General features: G+C 46.9%; 1 protein-coding gene across 2 annotated transcripts in view; it reads left to right on the top strand.

The window, feature by feature from the left end:
* The window catches only part of LOC147685262 (cell death-inducing p53-target protein 1-like), a 220652-nt gene that overhangs the window by 88337 nt on the left and 105670 nt on the right, over positions 1–26645 (top strand). For both annotated transcript variants that reach the window (XM_086941155.1, XM_086941154.1), the window contains exons 4-5: positions 20792–20902; positions 21683–21829. In XM_086941155.1, the coding sequence (XP_086797281.1) occupies positions 20812–20902; positions 21683–21829 (238 nt within the window). In that variant the 5' untranslated portion in view covers positions 20792–20811. The remainder of the gene's footprint in view (positions 1–20791; positions 20903–21682; positions 21830–26645) is intronic.

Below are 26645 nucleotides of genomic sequence, written 5' to 3'. Positions count from 1 at the left end.
ATATGTATGTGGTGGCGTTTGAGGTAAGAGTAAATTTGATAACGGCGTGACGGCGTGTGCATGCCGCGCACATTCCATGTGCATATCTTAACCATCGACATAAGACATCCAAGCATTCCCCATCCCAACGCCCCCCGCCAACAGCCCACACAATGTTCCGTCAAGCCACACGTCCACAGGCGCCATCAGGTAGCCAGCGTGTATGTTCTGAGTGTACATGCAAGGAATAAAAAAGGAAAACAAAGCAACCAGCACTGGAAGCAAGGTAAACATAAGATCAATGCCAAAAGGTCGACAGCAGAACATGTTGTTGTCCAAACTCTCTAGTGAGTGAATAAAGTCTTAAGTTCAGGGGAGTGGCTGAGCACTCAGCGTGTCGGTTACAGGGGTGTATCTCAGGCAGATAGAGGGTGCCTCCCCCTACGCAGGTGTCTCATGTCAGTCGGCTTGGTCGAGACCGGTTCGCTTCCGGACAGGTGGCTCAAGACCCTCTGGGCACAATGTCCCTCAGTCAGACATCTCTCAAGGACGGGCCGCGCCCCACCCCCGGCTCCCAAAATCAGTGCCGTCTCCATCACCCAAGCCCCCACCACCAAATCGAGCCAGGGTTTTCCCCGGTGTCTCAGCATCCAGAACAGTACTCACTGCGTCATTCAGAGCGAAGGACAAGGTTCAGACTATGGTCAAGGTCTGGCTGCCTGTGCCCAGCAAGCGCCCCATGGGAATCGGGCCCAGCATGGTGTAAGGTGCTCTCAGGGACAGGCAAAGCGCTCCGGGCAGTCTGTTGCGCCATTAGTGGATCAGATCAGCAGTTTGCGGGTGACATCCGGTAGTTCCATCGACATTTGGGAGTCCGGCAGCCCGTAAATGGCCTCATCATCGCTGGGCAGCTCGCGTGGGCTGGCTTCCAAGGCAGTGTCTGTGTCCAGGGAGCCGCTGATCTCCGCTTCCATCCGAAGGGCCTCCTGTTGCTCATTGTGAACGAGATCAGCCGGGGGGCCGACCTCCGTCTCCATGCATGACTGCCTCGTCGGCGAGAGCCTGCGCCGGCGTCCCCAGGAGCGTGGCAAGGCGGCACCGACAGCGCCGCGCGGGGATCCGCGCCAGTTCCAAAATCCAGCCAGGCCTCAACTGCCTCAGGGTTGTTAAAGAAGTGAGTTTTGTCCTGGGCCACCACTCGTAGGCGAGCCGGAAAGAGGAGGGAGTATTTTAAGGCCAGTTGACGGAGCTGTTGTTTCACCGCTAAAAAGCAATGCCTCTGGTGCTGTACTTCGATTGTGTAGTCCGGGAAGAGCATGATCCTAGCATTTTCAACCCGTATCTCTTGCAGCTTCCTGGATTCTCATAAGATGGCATTGCGATCGCGATAGTTCAGTATGCGAACGAGCATGGGTCTAGGGCTGGATCCTGTCGGGAGTGGCCGGGTCGGCACCCGGTGTGCCCGTTACACCACAAAATGTTGCGAGAGTGCGCCATCCGGGAGAGGGCCCCGAAGCCACCCCTCCATGTGCGTCTCGGGCTCCCTGACTTCCCATCTTTCCGGCAGCCCCACTATGCGAACATTATTTTTCCTCGCCCTCCCTTCCACATCCTCCGCACGATCTTCCAGGAATTCCACGCAGTTAAGGAGGTCTTGCACGTGTCTGTCCGTTTGTGTGACTTTAAGCGCAAGAGCATTCACGGTGGCCTCCAATGTGGTGGTGCGGTCCGCTAGCTTTTTGTGTTCAGCTCGCAGGTGCGTAAGATCTATAGCGACGCTATCAATTTTGGTTTCCAGGGAGGTGCGGGTCAGCTGCATCGACTCCTCGAGGCGTTCCATCGCTGCAAGCATTGTATCCAATTTGGAGGCGGTCTGATCCAGGTCAGCCGATTTTGCTGCTTTCTCCATCTTCCCTTTAACCTGTGTACCGCCAGCACCGGTCCTCGTCCTGGTTCCCTCAGACATGGGCGATGTGGCGTGAGTCGTGGCGGGAACGGGCGCAGAGGTCTTCTCGGGGCTTGTGGGGGCCGTTCCGCCCCGGGGCACTCAGGAGGCGCAGGGTAGCTCCGCCGTCCATCCGTGTGGGCGGGTCGTACCCAGCGCCGGGCCGGTGATCAGGAGCTGGGTGGGAGCAGGGTGGGCCGGCGGGCGTCCTCTCTCAGCACAGCACTCACCCCTTGGCCGATCCAGGCAGGCGACTCCCTCAGTCAGTCTCGGGGACAGGAGCGTGGAATGGCGAGTGGGCGTCCCCCGTCGCGACCGCCAGCTCCCCCACCCCCAGCAGCTGGAGGGGAGCCTGCCGATTTTCGCGGCTGGTCTGTAGCTGTGAATGGCGGTAGGTTCCTGGTCTCACAGCGCAGAGTGTAGCACCCCTGCCGGCAAGCGTCCGCTGCTTACACTGAGTAGGTAGCCCTGGCCATGGTAGGACAAAGGGTGCAGGGCTCAGGATGTGGATTCCCGTTCCTGGGGGGGCGCCGGTCACGAGCACCGAGAGTGCGGGGCGCTGACTGCGGCCCCCGTTTCCCGGGGGGTGTTCGCCGCAAATGTCCAGGGGCGAGCTCTCTCCAGTGCCAGGTCAAAGGATTCCGTTGCAGCGGGTCCGAGTGGAGCGTCGCAGACCCGCCCAAGGGGCTTCCAGATGTAGGCCTCTTCTGCAGGGCCTCGCCGCAATGGTCCGTCCCCGGCCTCGCGTGGGCGTGAGCGCCGGCCGGGGGATCAGCGAGGGAAGAAGCCAATCAACGAATGTCGCAGCTGAAGAGGTCAGGAGCGGCCCGCGACTCCAGGTTTGGCAGGGCAGCAGAAGTCGCCTCCACGCAGCTCCGCTGCTATTTGGGGCAGAGTACGGAGAATTATATCTGAGTATTGGCCTGTGGAAGGGGAGCTCAACCCTTGAGCTCTACCCAGGCACGTCCTCCGCCAGTGCGTGCTTAGCCACGCCCTCCTTACTTGCCCTCCTTACTGCTTTTTTACTAGACACAATCCACCTGCCATACTTGCTATGCAGCCTCTATTCCGCTACCGTCGGTGTAGATAGTTTACAAAAGCCAGAGACCGCGTTGGTGGCAGAGTATGTAGTAGAGCCGTATGCTATTGCATCCAGGGCTTTAAAAGCACTTCTGTTAGAATTAGGTTTTCGATTGAGGGCAGTGAAACCCGTTCTAAAACAACAACCACAATCCTTGTCAGGGTGAATCACAAAAGTCACTAAATTGACCTGTGTTTAACCTTCTCGTAGCTTTTTCAAAAGCAGTCAAGTTTAACTTAGAGCTAATATGGAAAGTATTTATTCAGCACTTAAACAGTAATAAAGTTAAAACCCAAAACTAGAAAAATCACACACCAATTTAGAAATGTAGAGTAGAAAATTTTTATAAATTACTTGACACTAAAATGACAAAAATCCAATCAATAGAACTGGAGTTATTACTTTTTTATTTGTTTGAATAAAAACTAGTGCATAAAACATCAAACCGCAGACAACTAGTTGTGCGCGACCGTGGCACAGTCAAAAGTTACGGCCAACTGCAGTGGAGGACATTATGGGTACACGAAGTGGATAGGGCCTGGTCACAGCTTATCTTTGGAATTAGAAGAAAATTGTCTGAGAAGGTAAAGTTCTGTGGGGCGGGCCAAGGCAGCCGGCCGTGGAGTTGTTTTCATTGGGGAGCCGCTGGTCAAAGTCTCTATGAAGATTTGTAAGTTCCGACTGCGTCACTTTTTTGGAAGTAGAAAATCTTCACCGGCATAAGGCTGCAGGCTATTGCAGACAAGGGCTCCATGAGGTAGGATACCCTTCTGCGAAGAGCCGGATTTGATGCCATGGACAAAAAAGTAGCGGTGAGATCCAGCGAAGTCAGGCCGACCAACAGTGCACCTTGGGCAGATCAATAAGCACGTAGATCCCAGCCTTGTGCCATTTCTCAGTGCACTTTTTGGCTGAAAATGATTCAAGTCCTAAGTTTTGGTTTTAGGCTGTTTAGGCATGTGCGCCACCTCTTCCACGGGTCTGGGACTGGATGGGCACCACTTGGCAGGCAGGAGTGACTTCAGGCAGTGTCCAGGTACAGGGTTCAACTTGTTGGAGATTTTTGTCTCCCTGTAGCTCAGAAAAGGAGACGAACCACCTAGCACTTGGAGTCACTCTGGTAGTCCTGGGATCTAGCAGCAAGGCAGAGCAGTCCTCTGCAGGTTCAAGGCAGGCTTCAGGCAGCAGGGCAGTCCTCTGGAAACAGCAGGGCAATCCTCTGGGGGCAGCAAGGTAATCATCTGAAACACAAAGTAGGTCTCCAACAGTAGGGCTGTTCTCTGAAATGCCTGGCAGACCTTCTGAGTGTTCTATGCAGGTCAAGGAGTGAACTGAAGAGTGGGTTTAAGGGCCCTATTTTTATACCTGATGCCAGCTTTGCAGTTATGTTATGTTATTAATTTTGTAAACGCGAATAGCTGCCCCAGCGAAGGGGTGTCCCATTGTTAATCCTAATGCAAACCGAAGAGCCGCTGGAAAAGGGGAGCAAGTTATTTCCTAAAGAGATGTGATTTTATAGCCTTTCGGAAGGACACCTGATTTTGGATGTTTCTGATGTTAGCAGGGAGAGCTTTCCAGAGTTCAGGATCGAGGGCACAAAAGGAGCGCACTCCGGCTCAGGCTCTCTTAACAGGAGAAACATACGTCAAGTGTTGACCAGTAGAGCACAGCTGGCGGTTGGGTGTGTAGGGCATGAGAAGATCGGCTAAAATATTTGGGGCATTGCCATTCAGGATTCTATGAGAGATGCACAGGGATTTGAAATTAATTGTTTCCTCCACCAGGAGCCAGTGCAACCTGCGCAAAAAGGTTGAAGTAGAGCAGGTTCCTCTGCAGGCAATGGAAGAAATGTCTGGAGTTTTGCCCCCGCAAATGGTTCTTGAATTTCCTTCCTCCCTGGGCAGATTCCAGGGACAGACAAAAGAATTGTGTGAATTTCTTTGTGAGTATGCTGAGGCAACTCCTTTGAAATGTAAGTGGTGTAGGGAACTGCTCTGCCCCATCTAGCCTACCAACATCTAGCTCCCCTTTGTCTTACTGTCTGGGAGGAATACACAAATGGGAACTTTTCATAGTCATGTGATCCCGGACAGAGGCACCAAATGGTTAGGACAAAAAAATTCCAGCTTTCTAAAAGTGGCATTTTCAGAATTGTGACCTAAATTCTGACTTTGACGTTCAAGAGGATTTTAGAGACCTGACATGAAAGTTCTACTTGTTCCCAAACAAAACAAGTCACTTATTAAATGTAATAGGTAATCCAGTATTATCCTATGGGAGAGGTAGGCCTCACAGTAATGAACAAGCATTTGCAATGCAATAGGTCTCGCATTTCCGAGAGTTTAAGCTATTGACATTGCAAATGTCAATGTCTTTTATTTATGTTTTTTAAAAGTCAATACGTGAATAAAAGGCATTGTCATTTACAATGTCAACTGCCCAAATTCTCGCAAATGTGAGCCCTATTGCACTGCAAATGCTCGTTTCTATAGGGCTTTACCCCTTCTCGACTCTGCTTTAAAGCGCTGAGTGCGGAAAGAAGACATAAGGCAGAGAAGGACATGAGAGGGCAGTAGGCACCAGACATAGGGCGAGTGTACAGCATATGGGAGGTGGGCACCTGCTAATGTGTAAAGGTGAGTAATTGTGCAGTGCTTAAACGCCCTAACGTTGTGTGAAAGCACTGCAGAGGGGAAGAAAGGAAATGTGGGTTGAGGGTGAGAATGGTAGAGAGAGTCACGTGTCACAAATAAAAGGGGATCGGGTAAGCCCGGGAGTAAGAGATGCTTTGGGAATATAACCAGGAAATGACACAATACGGCAATATTTTAATTGAAGATAAGGTTTTAATTGAAGATAAGGGTGGCTCCTTTAAAAGGGGAGAAGTTGAACTAGCCAGTATAGCTGGGGTCACAGGGTGATAGTGTGACCCCCTCCACCCACACACACACACACGAGTCATCTTTAAACTCACCCCTAGAGTGTGATTACAAAGGCTGCTCTGGAGCCTAGGCTGGCCTCTGGTGTGCACGAACAGGGGTGCACAGACGGATGGGTCCTTATCTGGTCTCATTAGGCATATACACGATTCCCCCCCAGATGGAAGACTTCAGCGTGACACTGTTGAATCAGAATACCTGCTCTGCTGATCATGCCAACGCCAGCACACAGGGTACCAAGTCACCATAAAGTGCCCAACACTTGGTATGCCAGAAACACTCTACTCCCTGGGGCTGAAACTCAGGGCTGTGTACTGAGTGTTAAATGTATACTTGTGACCTGTGAACGGTGAGAACATTAATAATTTCGAGTGAGTGAGTACTTTATATATACGAACAGGTGATAATTTGCCTTAATCGTCCCTGATTGGTAGTCGGTATAATATCACACGGACCTCACAGCTCAGAGAGTTCAATCTCAAATGAAATATTTCCAACCACTGCACAGCGTGAACTTATCGCACTCTGCATTGCGTGTATGTAACATGCGCATTACACGCAAATACAGCAGAGCCGAAATCTTACCCCAAACAATCAGTGAAAGTGGGATGAAGAAGAACGGTCCAGTGTATGCGGGTAGAAACTCCAGGGCGATCTGGATCCGTGGAGCCGAGGGGGGCGGGGGAGGGAAACTGAAAGCCAGCAGTGAATCCCGCCGCGGCCGCACCGGAAGTCAGGCAAGGTCGCCTTGTGACGGGCGCGTGGCCGCGTTTCCGCCCGGAAGAGGATGTGTAAATCCGTCTTGCGGCCCGGGGCTCCTGTGAGCGGTGGAGAGCCCCCGGGCCGCCAGCAGAAGGTTGCGGAAGTGTTGCGGGGCTCCCTTGACCAAGTGGGAGCCCCGGGAAAGGAGCGTGCTGCAAGTGGAGCCCCCCGAGATTGGCCCGGTAAGTTCCAGAGGGCTGGGGGGGCCTCAGTGCTCTCGTGTGTGTATGTGTGCGGGGGGGGGTGTCTCTGCATGTATGTATGTGCGTGCGTGTGTGTGTATGCATTGTACCTGCGTGGGTGTATGTGTGCGCGCATGCGTGAGTGTGGCTGTGTGTGATTGAGAGTGAATGGCAGGCAGGGGATGTGCACGGCGACGTGCGCCCTCGAAGAGGAATCTGAGACAGTGAGGCGCGTGGGCGATCGCTGTCTCACATTCCCCCAGACACACCAGCAAAAGATGTCTTTGCAGACAAAGCATGCTTCGCATGCTTTTTAGGTCTGCTCGACCTAAAAACACATTTAGGAGATTTTCACTACCCGGACATGTAAAACTTAAAAGTACATGTCCAGCTTCATAAATACGAAGCACACTCCCTGCCATATGGGTTGTTTAAGGCCTGCCTTAGGAGTGACTTCTATGTACTCAAAGGGAAGTTTTAGGCCTGGCAAAAGGGGTATTTTGGGTAATCCATGAGTTGCATCTGAGAATGTTTTACATTTTTGCACGTGTCCAGAAAAAGGCTTGGATGGGCATACCTGAGGCATATGAAGCAGTTGAAACTGTAATCGTCTCATGTGTATGAATTAAAAACGAAGAAAATAAATGAAGATGAATTACATTCTGGAGTAGACTTTTCAAGTTTGTCTGAATTTGGGAAAGCTGATTGCTAAGAAGTTGTAAAACTTAAACGCAAAGCTGTGCACCTGGTGTAGGAGTGGAACTTTGCTCCCTGTGTTGTTTGAATGAATCTCAGCGTGAAAAGGGCAGATCACGCTCGCCAGGATGCACGCAAATGGAAATAAAAGGATAACGGTTACGAATCAAGATCACGATGAAAAAGAGGTGTGCACTGTAATTCCTGCAATGTTTATTAAAAGGGTTATTTTGCCAGGTCAAATTGGCAGTTTACAAGTGCACAGAGGCTGCAATGGCTAGCCTAAGACATGTTTTAAAGGGGAATTTAAATGGGTGGCACAATAAGTGCTGCATGCCACTAGTATCATTTAGTTTACAGGCCATGCGTAAATGTTGTACAACTTTCCTAGGGACGTATACGTAAATTAAAAGAGCCAATCAAGAGTATGCCAATTGTACCATGTTTTAATGAGTGAGCACACACACTTACCACTGGTTGGCAGTGGTAACGTGCACAGAGCCCTAAAGCCAACAAAACAAACTTTATTATAATTACGAGAGGAGAAGGCAAAAGTCTGGGGAAGACCACTGTAAGGCTAAAAGGTGTAGGAACTTACTTTTTAAGTTCATATAAAAATGTGTTCTGTCCCTCCCTTTGCCCTTACCATGGAGAACATCCTGCTAGGTGGATGGAGTGCTTACTGTAGAAATATGGCTTGCAAGAGTCACTTTAGTGTGCAACTTCTTTATTTGTGCATAATATTTAAATGCAGTTTTTCTGAATCCTTGCTCAGTGTTGGATATACTGATATTTGAATTGTTATAGCATGATATATTATGTCTTTGCATTTATGTTGCCTGTTTTTTGTTCGCAAATTGTTTTGATTGAACATGAACATCCATGAGCCTTTATATATGTGTAGCCCTCACTTGTACTAAATGGTGGTAGCTTTAGGTCGTGGCCTAGGTTTTGTGGACAGGATACTCCAGCAGAAAGATGTACCCTGTCCGCCTGCTCTATTTAGGGTTGGCCAGACCTTCATGTTTCTGATGATGGTTCCTCCCATGGATACACTGGTAGAAACCCTACGCAAACGGCTGAACACATTTGGAGCCATTGGTGTAGTTGCATCAATGTTCACCCTATTTAGAGCGGACAGTCTAGTGTACGTGTTTTTCAGCTTGGGCCTGTCAGACACCCTGACGGTCTTGAACAGAAAGAAAAGAAATCACCCCCTCCAACAACCCTGAGAAAAACTCTGGGGTTTGTTAAAAAAAATGCATTTAGAGGAGCCACCATGGCAGAAACTTCTCTAAAATCTCAGAGATCGCCATAGGGCTGCAGAGATTTTTGGTAATTCCCACAACCCCCCACTGGCGGACGGCTGGCCACACGCCATACTCTAAATGAGTTTCCTTTTTGGTTTCCTAAAATGGTTTCCTGTTTTTCCCAATTTAACAGTGAGGTCCATGTAACGATTCAGCCTCTTCACTGACGTGCAGCAAACATAAGATATAGGGCCAGATGTACGACCAATTTTAGCATGCGCAAACAGGTTAGCGACCCATTTGCACATGCTAAAATTGGTATGGCCATGTACCAACACAATTTTGCGAGTTGTAAATGAATTGCGACTCGCAAATAAGTGTTTAGAGACCCGCTATTTGGAAGGGGCGCTCCCTTCCAAATAGCGACTCTCTAACCCATGTATGAATGTTTTGCTACCGCAATTGCAGTTGCAAAACACTCGCAAATTACCCTTAAATTGCCCCTAAAAAATAAAACAAAAAAGTTTCATTTTTTTTAAAAAATGCATCCCGTTTTCCTTTAACCCATTTGCTGCTTCGAACATTCTGCGCCGGTGCGGAGTGTTCTATTAAGCGGGCGGGCCGCGTCGGCCAACATACGTGCGCAGCACTACGGAGGTAGTGCTCGCGACGGCCGTTGGCCGACAGAAGCAGCGAACTGGTTAAGGAAAACGGGCTGCATTTAAAAAAAAAAAACAACTGCTTTATTTAACACCTTCGCTGCGGCGGCTATTCCGCCGCAGCACTAACGGTCGCGGGGGGGTGCGCGGCTCACCTGCGCGGGTGACAGAACCGTTCCGTCACGGCTCGCGGGTGAGCTGTGCTTGTGACGGAATGGTTCCGTCACGGCCCCGCCCGCTTAATGAAACGTGCGCGCAGGGGCGAAATCAGCGCCGCACAGGCGCGGGGAGCGGGCCGTGACGGAACCGTTCCGTCATGAGCACAGCCCACCCGAGGGGCGTGACGGAACGGTTCCGTCAATAGCGTCGAAAGAGTTAAAAACAGTCCCAGACATGGTGGTCTGCTGACGCCAGCAGGCCACCATCGCTGGGTTGGCCTGTCATTCCCAATGGGCTCGCAAATTGCAAGAGGCTCATTAATATTAATGAGACTCGCAATTTGTGAGCCCATTGGGAATCGCAAACAATGTTAAAAACACTGTTGTACATGGCAAATTGCACCTCGCAAATTGCGACTCGTAAAAGAAGTGCAATTGTGTTGGTTGTACATCTGGCCCTTAGTGAGCACCTGATGCATCTCGGATATACCATCTGGCCTGAAGCAACCCTTCAGCTTCTACAGCACAGTTTCAAGTCACAACACTGGGAGTTGTAGCTGTCCAATTGAGTCAGAATGTTAAAATTATGCTTGCAATATTGTGGTCAGATTTGTCCGCTACACTTTGAGCATACATTGAAAACACCTCTGAAAATTGAGGACAGTTAATTTTTCTGAATGGGCTTGAGGATTTAAAGTGGCTAAAGACTAAAGACGTATATGTTGAGCCTTTCAGACATGAGTCTGCCAAGGATTTGATAGCACCATATAAATATTTGAGTAGGAGTAATCAACAGCAAGAGGATCGCTTATTTAAAGTAACTGATACAGTACAAGAGCTAATGTTTGAAAGTTTGTAAAAACATCAAGTCAGGTACTGCGGAAACCTTTCTGACCTTTGGAGCAGCGATTATGTCCTTGTTTAATCCCTTTCTGTTTTGTCAGTGCTTCTCAGTGAGTTTGAAATGAGCCTGTCTTTAGGACTTATTATTTGTTGTAACTAAAAATTTAAATTTCATTTCAGGAGCGCTTTAGTAGTTGGGCTTTTAAGAAAGGTCATCTGTTTACCATCCTCTGTAAACAACGGTTTCAGAAATCCCAAGAACAGAATAAGTATTCGACTCAACTATAGAGAGCTAGAACATTGTACTCTTACTTACCGTGCACTGCCAGCAATAAACACCCTTACTTTCTGTAGAGTTCCGCAATCAAATAGGTGCAGAACACCCTTAGGAACAAATTCTGTACATACCTGCTGAGTCTTCAGTAAAGATATTGAAGAACGCACAGTGCTTGAAATTAGAAGTATACATTACTGTCAGGATCTTGTACAGGAAATGTGGGTACAGGTATTATGTAAACTCGTCCTTGCCCTTTTTGGGAATACTGAACCACCCTATTATGCAATCCATTTTGCTTCTCTGCTCAGAAAGGAGTAAAGGCACTCACATGTAACCCATTCATGATTGTCTGCTTCAGTAATGGAGTTAAAATTAATCTACACACCGGTAGTGCTCATCTTCAACCCAAAAGTGAAGGTAGGCCGTAGACTAATACTGATGAAAAATGTTGGTAAAATACATCTATATACAGTCTTCTCTTTGTGCCGAGCTCTGGAGGGATCTCCAGAGCCAGTTCCAGGGAGCGATTTAAATGGCAGCAGTGTAGGCGTGGCCATGGCGATAGTGATGTTGAAGGCTTGTGTGCTGCTTTATTTTACTATGGGCTTTAGCAATGAAATGCAGAAATCGGGTAAATAAAATTCAAACACCACTTTCTTATTTCATGACTACTGCAACACATAAGCCAAAATATGTCATGGCAATATGTCCTTGACATTTTTGACACTGCTGTAGACACGGTTCCGCATTAAAAATACAAAATAAGGATATTCTGATGTTGAGTTTCTAGGTATTCACAGTAGGTAAGATAACGCAAACATACAACATTCTAAATGTTGTTAAGACGGACATGGTTACAAGAATGATGTCAGCCTGGAAGCAATAGTAACCTGAACCTGATCTCATTGTCATGAGGTAGAACAACCTCATGCATTGGGCCACTGTGTAATGATAGACCTATTGCTCTAGTAAATCGGATGGTTCACGGAAGCATCCTTAAAGTTAGTGGGGAATCTAGGAAATCTGAATGTGAGCCCTGCCATGGCCTGTGGCCAAACCAAAAAAAGGAGAGGGAGCACAGAATAACACAAACAGATTTAAAGGCTGCAAGGAACCATCCTTAAGGTTAGTGGGGGATCTAGGGAAACTGTATGTGATCCCTGCCATGGCCTCTGGTCAAATCAAAATAAGCAGTGGGAGCACATAATACCACAAACAGATTTAAAGGCTGTGTACTTTTGGCAGTCTGGTGCGCACTGCTTTTCCGCTTATTCAGATCTACATGAACTGTTTCCACCTTATTCAGACCTACATTCGCTGAAAATTGTCGGTCAGGAAAACCTCTATCAGCCCATAGCCTGTGATGAGAATCCCATAACTAGTTCCTCATATCTGACATTGTGGTAAAGCCTGTCCATAACTAATAATTGAGGGGCCTCAACTGTCAGCTGGAAATCAAGGATACTCATACAAGTCCCTTGAGGCAAAGGAAACACAAACCAGTTTTTTGGTGTGCAGATACTCCATCTTGTAGAAAAAGGTTTCTCAATCCCCTGGGCTGTAACCATAAGAACTGGGCTGAGGCTTGAAGGTGGTTGTGAGAGGGATACCCTTTGGAGCATGGTGAATCAGGATCAGGTTATATGAGTATTTGACCGTGCTCGGGAAATGGCAAACAGGAAAATGCGAAACCCATAAAAAACACAGACAGAATCTCATCTAAACATTTTACTTTGAAAACTGGAACTCAGTGATATGTGAAAGCGGAACGGGGACATCAGAAAATGAATTCAGAATTGAACTGGAGTCAGTTCTTGGTGGTATACGATAGGTTCGTCCTTAGAATGATTCTAAGCTTTTCCTTGGTTTGAGGTCTCCGAAGTAATTTGCTTTCTCCACTTTATGTTAAGCTGGTATATAATTAGTTATCATATGGATGGAATTGGAATCATGGTTGGGGAATTGCTTAATTAAACACTAGGTTGTTAGAAGAGTCAGGACGGCAGTCTGGAATAAGAATGACAGTACTAATGATGGGGCTGGGTTGGGGTGAGCCATGGAGTGAGTCCGCTGTGTAAGAGCTCCTCTGCAGGCCAGAAAAAAGGATATATAGTCCAAAGGCTTCAAATAGACTCGGAATAGTCACAGCTTGTTGGTATCACATTGATTTCCATTATTAAAGACACATTATTTGGGAATAGATCTCTTTGTATATCAAAGGGACCTTTCCAAACACAACATCCAAGACGTGGAAGCTCTTTACAAGGAAATGTACAGGCAAAGCAAGATGGATACCCTGCTTCAGTAGGATGAACTAGGTAAGAAGGAGCATTCTGCCCATGCAACTGTATGTTACCCAGACCATACCACTCTTACTACTCGGATTTCCCTTAAATGTTCCTAATGAAATTCAATGCAAGGTATTTCCCAATCCACAGGGTTTACTGCCTCTGTCCTCTACTGGTCAGTTTACAAAGGGAGATAGAGATTTCCTAACATTGGCCAATGTAAGGATCCTTGTTGAAACCTCCATTAGAATATCTGAACTCACCTGAAAGGAAGCTTTGGTTTCCTATTTAAAAAAACATTTATAGACCTCACTTTGAGGGGAGTGATATCCTCCTTCTTTACATAGTCCAGAAATATGCATATAATATAATAGTAATATGGTACCTTACCCCAGTGCGATTAAAGGGTTTGCAATCAATAGGGCACTATTCCACATGTGATGGAGTTAAAGGAACAAAAAAATATTCTGGAAGGAAGGCCTGTACTGAATAAAACTAATTAAAGAAAAGAGGATGCCACGGTATTTACTTCAGAAAAATTATTTATCAAGACAAACACTACTAATTATCTGTCTTATCACAACATAAGTTGTATGATATCTATCTGTCATCAAATATAACGTTCATCTACTGGTTATTACCAACAACTTAACAAAAAAATACAGAAACAACGAACAAATTGATTCGTAATTTGCTCTTAAAGATCCTTCTTCATTTTATACATCATAAATACAAATCAGTAAAACACGCAATATTTAATCTTGTGTGAAAATACTTATCAAAATTCAGAGGACAAATCATTTACTTCAAGGTCCACGAGGTAAAATATGTTATTGTGGAATAAAAGGCATAATCTATGTTCACATCCAATTCGACCTACTGGTAGTCCTCCTTGGTGCGGAAGAAAAGGATAACTTATACCACAAAACATAAACACAGATTGTGGTAGCACTAAAACAAAGCAGCACAGAATATTTCCAGGTGTGTACCTTTAGTAAACCTGCCTTCAATAAGGCTCCATAGGAGATTGGTAGGTGCAATTCTCGCATACTTCATTTCATCTTTCAATCACTATTTAGCTTTAAAATACTGACTCTTTCAGGTAGAATGCCAGTCTGAATGGATACAGGTCATGGAATCTCGAAACTTGGCGGGGTTCAAATCTTTTTCTGAACTGTAGGTGGATTTTGAGTTGCCCCAAAAAGAATACTTTAGGTACTTGCATATGTGCACTAACCTAAATAGTCCTAAAATACAGTGGCTCAAAGTTTAGTACCATTCCCCATTAGTGTCACGTTTTCCGGGAATGCAGGACAGTGTGAGGTAAAATAACAGAGATATGATCCTTGACAAACTCACGATGATCAAACAGGTCAACACTGTGATCGCATTCTGCTGCTACATCTTCTGAATGCTTTGCAAGATTTTCAAATGGCTGCCCACGTACACAAGACCCACAGTCTCCCAGGCCCTCACGACTAGAAGACTCGACTATGGGAATGCACTCTACGTCCGCATCTCTAACCAACTCACTCATCCTAGGTGTCCCCAGAATCACCAACATCACTCCCCATGTCACCGAGCGTCACTGGCTACCCATCTAGAAACGTTGCAAATTTAAGCTGCTTATCCATGCCTACAAAGTTCTCCACAAAACAGGACCAGCGTACCTCAACGATAGTGTTCAACTCTACCAACCCTTCAGGCAGCTACACTCTACCTCTTTCTCCCTCATACGAATCCCCACACATCCACAGAAGCAAGAGAGACGGGTGTGCTTTCTCGTCACTGCCAAAAACTGGAACAAACTTCCTCAACACATCAGGACTGCCACTCCACTTCTCACCATCTGCAAGAAACTGAAGACCTGGCTGTTCAACTAGGAGCACCCCCGAGCCTACACTCCTGCTCCAGTGCTTGGATAACCTCCAGAGAGATAAGCTGTGCCATACAAATACACACAACAAAACATCCTTGTACCTCTGTTGTAATAAAAGGTTTCTAAGCATCCTTAAATCAATAGTCGGTCGGAAATGGAAAGTATGGAGGCCTGGGTTGTAAGTTAGCTCACTAGATAGTATTAGACTTACAGGGATTCATTTCATCATCATTCTGCGACAGGACTTCGGCTGGACTTTCGGGGCAAGAGTGTAAGCAGCAGTATAAAACCTCCTCCTGCACTAGGCCAGGTGCTGAGCGACAGTTCTCATTGTTTCAGCTACTTTGCTGCTGCTTAATTCGTTACCGTCTTTGTTTCTGCAAATTGGTTGCACTTCCCTTTTTGGATTCCCCCTCCATGTCCCTTGCACTTACCTTTTTTCTTGGATTTGTATACCGAATCCTACCTACCTTGAAAACTCTGTCAAACTGTTATCCTCTCTTGGCCTCCTGTGACGTTAATCCTGTTTCCTGGCCAGAAAGAGAGCTCACCATTAATCAAATGTGCAGAGCAGGGGTAAGTTTATGGAAATCATAGTCTCTATTCACCCTTCCTGGTGTAGTGCCAGTTACATTTCTTATCAAGACCACTATATTCACAATCAGCACAAGGAAATTAGTGTTTTTGTTTGTCATATTTAACAAAGGACATTTTGGCATGGGCTACACCCCATATATTGAATGAGTCCATAGCTATCAAATTATGACCTGTTCCTTACCCAAGCTAAGGCCATAGTTGGGAAATGACAGACCATGTAGACAGTATCATACGAGTTGTAGGGGTCAGGTAAATCATCGAAATAAGAAAAATGTGAGAAATCCAAGCATGAGCCTCTGTCGTCCCACCACCCCCATCATTTCGAGTCCTGCAGTGCATTGGGTACCTCCAGGCTGGGAAGTCCTCCGCCTCACCCCGCCCCCCTTAATTGGAACCAATTCTAGTTTTGCCCCAGAACAGTTTGGCCGCAGGAGATCTTCAAGGCCACAACAGCTCCATGAGCTGAGAAAGGGCATGGCTGAAGATACCCCTCTGGGTCCCACTGGATTGCTTTTGGACCATAAGGATCCAAGACGGCCTCCAGTCAGGTTACCACCGGAGGATCCGTCCCCAATGCCGAATGCTCCAATTGACATTGACTGTGGCTGCCACCTTCTTTGAGCTTCGTTCTTCCGACACCAGCCCTGCACACTTCTCAAAGTAATTTTAGACGTCAAACCTTTCACACTTAACAGATGTTGGAAACTGAGCTGATACTCTTATCGGACTCTGAGATCTATTGCCTTCCAATTATAAGGTCTCAAACACTATGCCATTGTTTCGGATCCAGAGACACATACTCCATTTGATGACGATTAAACTGGAGATGATAATGCCCCTTATGATGAAGACAACATATTTGTTGGTTTGCAGGATGCCTCAGTGGCCTGAACATCTCTCCAGACCCTGATCTGTCATCCCCAACAGCGTCTATGGTAACAGACAAATCCACCTCCTTTGTCATGGTAACCAGGAGTGTGGCAGAGGTTTTGGACCTTACTCTCCAATTCATTGAGGATTTGACTGATTTACTGGCGGGTACCTGGGCGAAGCCAGGTTCTTGCCCCTCAGTTAATAGGCAAGTGACAAGGCTGCATAGGCCTGCTCTCGGAGATCTGGACTTTCTAGTACAACCCCCACTCCTAAGAGCTTGGTTGTACAGGCATCCACCAGTGATCTCAAACCTATTTTCTTCCCTACAACTCCGGACAGAGTTTAGACGAATGGAGGGATTCACCAGGCAAATGTTTTCTCCTTTTTCAAGTGGAGGTTCGCTTGATCTAGTTGCATGTATTCATATGTGGGACAGGCAGCCCACTAATACTGCGCAGCACACTAAAAACCTTTAGATTAGATTAGACAAACATTGCAAATAACTCTTAATTCTTTGATTTGAATTATGCAAAACAGAGGTGTGCATCGCATATTCAATCTTTCTGGAATGTTTCCTTCTGCCAGCCTTGCCCTAAAATCTGTTAACATGTCTTACCTCCTTGGCACGTAGGCGCATGTGTTGTGGGACAGGGAGGAGGATATCTTGCTGGCTGTCCTGGATGGCATCTCAAAAACACTACAGCACCTTATTACGGATGGTGGGGATGCAGCAAAGTACTCAGTTTACTCGGACGGGGACATGACTCCCTGCGTAGGGCAGTCGCGGACCAGCGTGGTACTTCGGCACCACGCATGAACTAGCTCCATGGGCTTCTCTTTGGACGTCAAACAATCCTTGATGGATATATTGTTTGTCAGCGCTGGGCTGCTCGGAGCAAAGGCGGGCTCGGCCTTAGAACGATTCACAGAGAGCAAGGCCACTGTGCGCTCTCTAGGCATAGTTCTACCAGTTTGGCAAACCCATCAGCCACTTCGCCCTTTTCGAGGCTTTGAAGAGTTTACCTGCAGAGTCAGCACCAATACAGGCTTTAGCAGCAACAGACCACCCAGTGCTTTCTGGATGGAAGCCGGGGTACAAGCCAACAGCGTTCAGGTCCCCAGGGGCAATGATCTACACAAACCCCACCTTACCCTCCCCGCAACTGTTGCAAAACCACTTTAATTCATCCTTGACAGTTTTTCATCCTTGACAGTTCAAGAACACCCGGTGGGAGGATGTATCACCTTCTTCACCGGATGGAGGAGCATCACATTTGACTAATGGGTGCTCCACATCATGAACATTGTTACTCCTCACGCTTCCTGTTATATCCACTGAACATGCCACAAACCCTCTCGGAGCACCACTTGTCCATACTCTGCAACGAAGTTCAGGCTCTCTTTGCCATGGGAGCAATCAAGAGGGTGCTGGCATCAAAGATAGGGACTGGCTGACATTCCCGTTATTTCCTGGTGCCATAACAGGCTGGAGGTCTTTGTCCCATTCCAGATCAGTGCCTTCTGAACTACTTCTTTCAGAAGGATAAGTCCAAGATGCTCACCCTCGCCCAAGTTCTGTCTGCCCTGGAACCAGGAGACTAGATGGTGGCATTTGATTTACAGGACTCATATTTTCACATCCTCTTTCTGCAATGCCACTTCCGTTGCCTGCGTTTCAAGTAGGCCAGGAGCATTTTAAATTCTCAGTGCTCCCCTTTGGACTTACCAGTGCACCTCAAGTGTTTACATAGGTGATGGAGGTGATTGCAAGGCATTGGGAAAATTAGTCTTCCCTCAACAAGTGGCTGCTGAAGGCAGACTTGTCTCAAGCAGTCTTAAGCCACCACAGACAACAATCTACCTGTTGATATTGTTGGACTTTTCCATCAACAAGCCAAAGTGATACCTAGCTCCTTAACAAAGGTTCTCATTCATTGATGCTATCCTGGACACAGTGTGTTTCAGAACTTTTCCTCCACTTTAACAAGTCTGGAACATTCGGGATATGATCCTGATCTTTCTACCATATACATGGGTCTCTGAGGTTTTTGATTGTCTGGGCTTCCAGCATCCTACTTGTGGACCATGCCAGGTGGCACGTGCAGGCTCTGAATGAAGTCTTAAGAGGCTTAGCACCAAGGAGACCTATTGGAGTCCATCCAGGTGTCAAAGGAGACTGCGAAATACTCATCATGGTGGATGCTCCACCGTGACTGGACCGGGGACAGATCCATGTCCCTACCCTACTGAGAGCCAACAGTTGTGACGGGTGCATCATTGCTGGGTTGGGGAGGCCACCTGAGAGAGGTTGAGATTTGAGAACGTTGGTCTCGGATAGAAACTCACCTCCATGTGAAGCTGCTGGAGTTGCGAGCGTTTCGCTTGGCACTGAAGGCGTTCCTCCTGGCCACCAATCGGGAATGGGTTCAGGTTCCCAAAGACATCAGTACCTCCATGTGGTATTGCAATACACCAGATGGTGTTGCGTCATGGGTCCTGTGACAGGTAGGCTGTACGTCTCTAAGTAGCGGAAGGGTCATGGCATTTCCCTGATTGCCCAGCACCTGATAGGATCTTTAAATACCTAGGTAAAACTCGGCTGCCAATGCATAGCAAATTACGAATGGCAGTTACACTCGAATGAGAAAGGGGGCAACATTTAGCAATCGTATGAACCCTGGCGCTATCTATCCACGGCTACAGTGAAAGTGCAGTGCCCATAGCTTTGCACGTTGGAGTCCCCAAGGCAGTACTCCCTTAGAGACACCTTCTGTCTAAACAGGGACTCGGCCCTCCTGTATGCCTGCCCGCCCTACCTCTCCCACCCAAAGTGCTGTAAAAGAATAAGTAAGACCATGCCCAAGTCATCCTGGTGGCCCCAAACAAGTTGAGGACAGTGTGGTACCCGTAATCTCTGGCCAGGAGCATTTGTCCTCTGGTCATGCTTACCCCTTTGTGAGGACCTCTTCTCATAACAACAAGGCCAAGTCCTGCACCCGACCTTGCACAACCCACACAGCTATGCTTTGAGATTGAGTGGCAATAATTGATGGCCTTTGACCTTCCTTCCAAAGTGGTAGTTGTAATCTTGGCAGCCTGATGTCCATCTACTACAACTGTTTACAAGAATGCTGAAGAACTTTGTTTTCTGGTGTTCTTCCCATAACATCCAACCCTTGATATCGCATTTGTCTGATGTTCTCTAAATTTGTCTATCTTTAGGCCAGCAAGGTCTTTCTGTGGTAATAGTTAATAGTTACCTTTCAGCCTTTCTATGTTTTCCATACAAGCCTACCAAGAAGAAAGAACTGCTCCACCATCTGGACCCTAAGACCCTAAGAAGTCTGAGTTTTTATATAGATCAGATCAGAGTTATCGGATGGATGACCAACTTTTTGTCGGTTTCTATGGAGTCAAAAATGGCAAACCGATGCATAAGAGGATTATCTCTCAATGGATTGTATTATGCATTAAACCTACTACAAGCTGGTCAAGAAGCAGCCCCCAGAAGGCTTCCATGCTTATTTCACAAGAACAAAAGCTGCCACCGGACCCCGCTGCCACGTGCTGTCAGTTTTGAGCATTTACTAGGCTTCTACTTGGCCGTCCCTCCATACATTCACAAAACACTATTGCCTGGACAACCATGTTTGGTGGAATGGGGACTTTTCCCAATCTGCCGTGCAGGACATCTTGATATGGGCCATTCTACAGATCCCCACCTGGTGAGGTAGTGCGTTATTTTCTATTCAAAATGTGAAGAATCTGCAGTTGGAATCCTGTACCAGAAGAACAAATTACTTAGCTTTGGTAATACCTTTTCTGGTAGAGTCTCTGTCTAATCACATATTCCTCACAGACCTACCCACCTCTGTGTTCTCTTTATTGGACTCTTACAGTCTGTTAATAAGATCCCTAGTCTCAGATCTGCACACTGCTGTCATGATTTCTATTACCTCTGCATTCAGTCTCGTGGATGAAGATCAGAAAGAAACTGATGTCAGCATTCAAAGGGGGTGCGGTTGTATACAGTTGTGGATTGTTCAGCATCACATCCAAAACTGGACGGATTCCAGGAGGAGCCGCACGTCGCAACCTAACGATGCACAGAGGAATTTTAACTTTAAAAGTTTCCAGACCCAGTCTGGTGCTTGGGGAGATTCACAAGATGAGGAATAGCAGGTTAGAGACAATCACTTCCAGAAAAGACGTTCTCAAAGGTAAGTAACTTGTTCCACATGACCCATGACCCAGAATTTGGATAAATGATATGCTTATACTCCTTTGAAATTGCACAAGATACAGACTTGGCATGTTCTTGGCACCGACGTAGCAGTATACTTGACAAAGCCTTTGTATGTAACCTTTGCTTTTTATTTGCAGGCAGCCATTAAAAGAAAATCATGTCGGGTGACCGTGATCCACCGCCCCCGTACCCTGGGGGACCATCTGCACCTTTATTAGAAGACAAATATGGCATCCCTGATCCTGCAGGTAAATGCAATTGCCCAGTCAGTTCCTTAAGGTCATCCCTGATGCCAAGAGACATGCTGATTTGCAATCTCCCGAAAGCTCCTAGTTTACTTGTGGCTGCATTTAGTGCTGATTCGAGATAAGTAGACCTCAAGGACCTGGACCTGGTCACATATAATCATTCTCTGTCTTCTCTGTTGTGTGATATCCAGCGAGCTCTGAAGATAGGTTCAGCTTGTTGCTGTCTAAGTTTCTACATTTAACCAGACAGCACATAGTGATCCTTAACCTAGAGGCATTTCATTTCTGTTTATGACTATTTAGATGTGGCTTTATTACGTATGGCGAATTTTGACTTGCATTTTAAACCAGGCAGCCATTGTTCCACACCGTATCATTGTTTACCTTTCCAAGACGGCTAGCACTTTGCCATTCTGGAGCTTTAAAGCAATGATGAAGTATCTACTATATGATACTAATACTAGTGATAGAATACAATAGTAGTGAGTATTGCTGAGTACTACCATAGTAAAACTGCAGCTTACTGCTATGTTAATAATATTTGTATTGCAAGCATACGCCATAATATTTAGATGGCAGTGTGTTTTATTAGCTGAATGCAGGAATGAGTCCGTGGCGGAGGAACAAATGCATGATTGCTAGAGTGAGTCAAGGCTGCACTTATGATGACTATTTGAGTGTCTAAACTAAGGCAGTGACTGAAGAGGCATTTCCAATTACAAGCCAGGCATATTGACATTGCCATTGCATGTTTTCAATGAAGTTTTCATTTTGTTTCAGGGAGACTTTCTCCAGCTGTGACTCAACCCCAGGAAATGTCAATGATGCCTCCAGAGTTTGGACCACCACCATATGAAGCGACTCCTCAGCCCGGCTATATTCCTCCCCATTTCCCGACAGATGGAAGTGGACCATACATACCTCATGGTAAGTATTGACTTATTCACCTAGTCTTGTTCTGTTGCATTATCTGGGCACACAACTTAGTTCCAAAGAAAATTGTAATTGAAATCCGAAGAGTAAGGGAAAAGAAAAGGAAGGTTTTACTGTCTGAAGCTTTGCCCCTGGACCAAGTCTCAACCACATGGGCAAGGATATACCTTACTCTTATATGAACCATTATTTAAGTTTGTGACAAATCCAGAGATTACAATATTGCACTTCAGAATGTTTATCCCAAAAGAATAAGAATTCTAAGAATGCTCTATAGCATTCCTTTCTCCAGTATTGGATCTTTAATAGGCTCACATTCTTGAATGATTTGTCTTCAGTCCTAAAATCTAAAGTAAAATAAAAGTTTCAAAATTTGTGAGAATGAACTTGCTTACCAGTGTATTATTAACGGGCTATAACCTTCATTGTGTGATCATTCAGAGACTTCCAAAGATCAGATTTTTCACCATTGAATTGTACATAGATTCACATGCTTGATTCATTCCATTTCATGAGCTGGTAGTCCTGCAGTAACATTTCAGCAGAAGTACAGAGAAAATTACTTTTTAAAGAAAATAAAAACCCTACCCTTTCTTAACCAAGTCACCTCATATTAAAAAAAACCCAAACTTAAGATAGTGACGTAAGAGTGCACTGACCTCCACTTCCCTCACTAGCTTTCTTACCTCAGATTTCTACAACACGTCACATGACAGGGAGTCCCTTTTCAGAGTTCTGCTCTGAGATTTTGATTTCTTGGACTATTCACAGATTTGTTTTGGATTTCCACTTCTTAGGGCATTACTTCCATCAGTGCCACTGGATTATTTTTCCCAGGGCTTGTAGTTCATGTGGTAAAGAAATATTGACTGTGGATAACACACACCCGGATTGTATGTATTGTCTCTATTCTATCAATAAGCTGAAAAAGTAAAAATAAATTCTGCAAAACCACTGAATGACTAAGAAGGACTGTTACTCAGGTGGCTTTTAAAAAGATAAATGCCAGTGACAAGTCATTGTCTGGTAGGAATTGAGTACACAATTCCCATTATGAAGGTAAGAAACCTTGGAAGCGATGCCTGGAGGGAGGAGAGGATTGCGTACCTAGTGGATCCGGGAGTGCTTCTTCAGGACCGTGTGGTGAAGTGAAGTGAAAATAAAATATAGGAGTCAGGGAAGACACGCCCTCTACTCCTACTGTACCTACAATCAGGTGTCAGTGCGTCTGGGCCCTGACTGGAACGTCTGAATCAAGTTCCATTACCCAACCAGGCCTTGACTAGCCGGTGCGGGCACCGGGCAATCCCCCGGTGCGCCGCATGGGTGGGGGCCGTTTTTGTTACAGGGCTGTAATTGCAGCATGGCTGCAAAATCGGCCCTGTAACAAAATCAGCCAAAAACTGGCCCTGGCAATGAGTTCAGCCGCAACCCGGACACCCCCCCCCCCCCCCCCCCCCCCCGCCCCCCGTCGGGAGGGGGGCCGGCCGAGCACTTTGCCAGGGCCGGTTTTGGTTCCCAGTCCGGCCCTGTACCCAACCCCTATATTATGAATGGTTGGCCTCACTGGCGCTCAACGGAAAATGCAAGTGAATATATTCAGTCACCTCGCAAGGAGCCGTTTGCCTACCCCTCTGTTCTTGCCGCCGGTACGCAAGGGACCTGCATGTAGCACGAAACATGTTGACCTAATAGCACTTCTTAAAACCCCTTTTCACAGATGTGAGAGCAGTGGCAAAATACTCATTCCGCCTCCACATTTGTTCTAAGGAGTTTTTCCATATCCTTTGTATTTTAACCTTATCTTCCAAACCCTGAATAAAACTAGGTTCTGGGTACCACGAGGGTAATTTTAACTTACTCACTCAGTTCTCCAGACCCACGCAGCCACATGCACCACTGTAGCGTCTCCTTGAATAGAACTCCGATAAAGAGCACTCTCGCGGGGCGCGTGGTGGACAGCAGCGCCACCCCCATAAGGAGCAAAGACCGATGATGAAGCATGACACTCACAAGGGTGTGTTTGGGCACTAAGTCAAAAAGGAGGAATTCCCCCACCTTCACTTCTACCCAACTTTATTGAGAGAACACCCTTACACTTTACCCAACCATAATAGGTTGTCCTGTCCTCTCCTCTTTAGGAACAGTTACCCCTTAGTGAGTATCACATAAAATTCATGCCATCGCCATCAAACAACCTTTTTTGCGCTTTCGCGAAGACCAGGTATCTATGCACACCAATTAACAATTCATCCTAAAAGTATCCTCTGATCGATTTTCATCACACTGCAAAAGCCTAGAAAGCACTGCATTTGTTAAAAGTCTACAGATGGTTACATTTCTACATTGGCTGTGGCAAGTCTTACCAGCAGTCAGATTCACTCTTTCTGATAGATACATCTGCCAGTGGATTCCTCACCTTGTGAATATCCCCTTGCGTCAGCAACATTCGGAAATTCTTTTTGTAGCTTCACGCTGATGTGGACATGGACGACGTCATAGAGGCACGGCATCGCACGCGACTCCGCTGACGTCACCGACACTACAATAGGCCCACGCCGGCGTGATGACGTTAGTTCACTTTTTTCCGCGTCGTTGACGCTAACGGTTTCGGGGAATCTCTTTAGCCTCTTAGTAACTTTGTTGCTATTTTCTTCGCTTTTCTGTTTCTTTGTTTCCTTCACGATGTCGACAAAGAAGACCGGCTTTAAGCCTTGCAGAGAGTGTGGGAAAATGATGTCAATCACGGACCCACAGGAAGATTGCATCTGGTGTCTAAGTTCAGATCATGATGTTGATGAATGTTCTTCATGTCGGAAGATGAACCCAAAGGCTCTGCGAGAGAGAGAGACCAAACTTCTGGTGGTGAAGCTGAGAGGTGACAAGGAAAAAAAGTCTTCGAGGTCTCGTTCGAGAAGGGCGAGGTAGAGATCAGCGTCGAGATCAAGGCCTCGAGAGGAGTCGTCTTCGAAGTCACCATCAGATCATGCTTCGTAGTCAAGGAAGAAGTATAAGAAAAGAAGACATGAGTCCCGACGTCACTCCGGTAGGGACTCAGATTCGAGGTCGAAGTCACCTAAGAAGGTACGTTCGAAGGTGGTTCCTCCAGATGAGGTCTTGGATCCGGAAGGTGAGGCTTCGCCTTCGGAGTCGCAGGTTCCGGCTCCGTCTCCGTTACAATCTCCGTCGTCGTCCCCGGCTCGTGAGGATGAGGAAGAAGTTCCGGTGGGTGAGAATTCTGCGCCTGTGGAAGAGCCGAATTAGAAACCACCTCAAGGCCAACCCAAGGGTCTTCAGCCACCATTTCCGGCCCCGGGCCAAGACCCATCAGCGTTTTTGAACGCTATGTATGGAGTATTTTCAAGGGCATGGTACCCCTCTGGTGCGCCTTCGGGTCCCATGGGTCCACTAGCCTTCAATTTAGGAGTTCCACACTCCTATGCTCCGGCTCCATTTTTGCCATTCATGCCGGCTCAGAGACCGCCGTGGCAATACCCGGCTCCGCCGAGGTCGTCGACGCCGATACCGACGTCGTCTGCTCTGAGTCGACCTCGAGGCCAAGCCACTTTGCCATCGGATTTGATACCGACGTCGGTTCCGACTCCGTCAGAGTCGTTGGTGGATCCGACGGCGTGGCGTGTGAAGGAAAGGTCCAGGAGGGAGGCTCAGCGCCTCATAGAAGAGCAGAGATATACAGAAGCTCAAGCTGAAATGGAAGAATGTGAGCTTGAGGATGACTGTTTCGATAAACTGGCGGAGTCTAGTGGCCTGGAGTTTTCTACCGAGTGGGAGTTACCTTCTGTGTCTGATGCCCCTTCAAAAGACGTTCAGCCTTATCACATGGTTATGAGGAAGGCAGCGGAACTTTTGAATTTGACTCTAGCTACAGTAGAATTTAAGTCCAATCTACTAACTGAGGTTCTGCATTCACCCAGTTCTGTGGTGGAACCATTACTCCCCTTTAATGAGGCTTTAACAGAGCCTATTATGGAAGTTTGGAAAAAGCCACTTACAGCACCAGCAGTTTCCAGGAGTGTGGCAAGAAGGTACAGGGATGCTCTTGAAGACCCTGCTTTTCTGACTTCTCATCCTTCACCTGAAAGTTTAGTAATTCAGGCAGCCTGTTCCAAAAAGACTGTGTGCATTTCCTCAAGTGCCTGGGGATAAGGATGCAAAGAAACAAAAACAGGTTGCTAAAAGACCTTTTCTTCTGCGAGTATGGCATTAAAGTCAACCAATGCCACTTGCCTTATGGGGAGATATGTACAGCAGGAAGGATTTTGAGGAAGTGCTAACGGATGCACAGGCATCTCGTCAGGTGCTACAAAGTGGACTGGACACTGCGGATTCGGTGGCACGCATCATGGGTACTGCAGTTGCCACAAGAAGATCAGCTTGGCTGAAATCTTCGGATTTTTCAGCGGATGTTCAGGCTGCTTTGTTAGATCTGCCGTTTGATGGTGCTGGACTCTGTCGTAAAAAAGCTGATACGGCCTTGGAAAGATTTAAGGACAGTAGGGCTACTGCCAAATCTTTAGGGCTTCAGACCAGGGGTTCTTCTACCAGAAGGTTCAGAGGATTTGGTCGCTCTTCCTTTCGCTCCTATTGGCAAGGTCAACAGCAGCAGCAGCAGCAGAATCCCTTGTACAAGTCGTACAGGGGTAAACAAAGAACTCGTCATAGAGGTTGTCAGGCCTCTTCCTCCTCCACCTCTTCCAACCCCCCGGCCTCAGAAAAGCAGCCCTAGATCCGCCATTCAGGATCATGCAGGTCCGGTGGGGGGGTCGGCTTACCCACTTTCTACAGGATT

This window comes from Lissotriton vulgaris, chromosome 10, assembly GCF_964263255.1.
Source record: "Lissotriton vulgaris chromosome 10, aLisVul1.2, whole genome shotgun sequence".
Taxonomy (NCBI): domain Eukaryota; kingdom Metazoa; phylum Chordata; class Amphibia; order Caudata; family Salamandridae; genus Lissotriton; species Lissotriton vulgaris.
The sequence above is the reverse complement of the archived record's forward strand: the minus strand, read 5'-3'. Positions and strand labels throughout refer to the sequence as shown.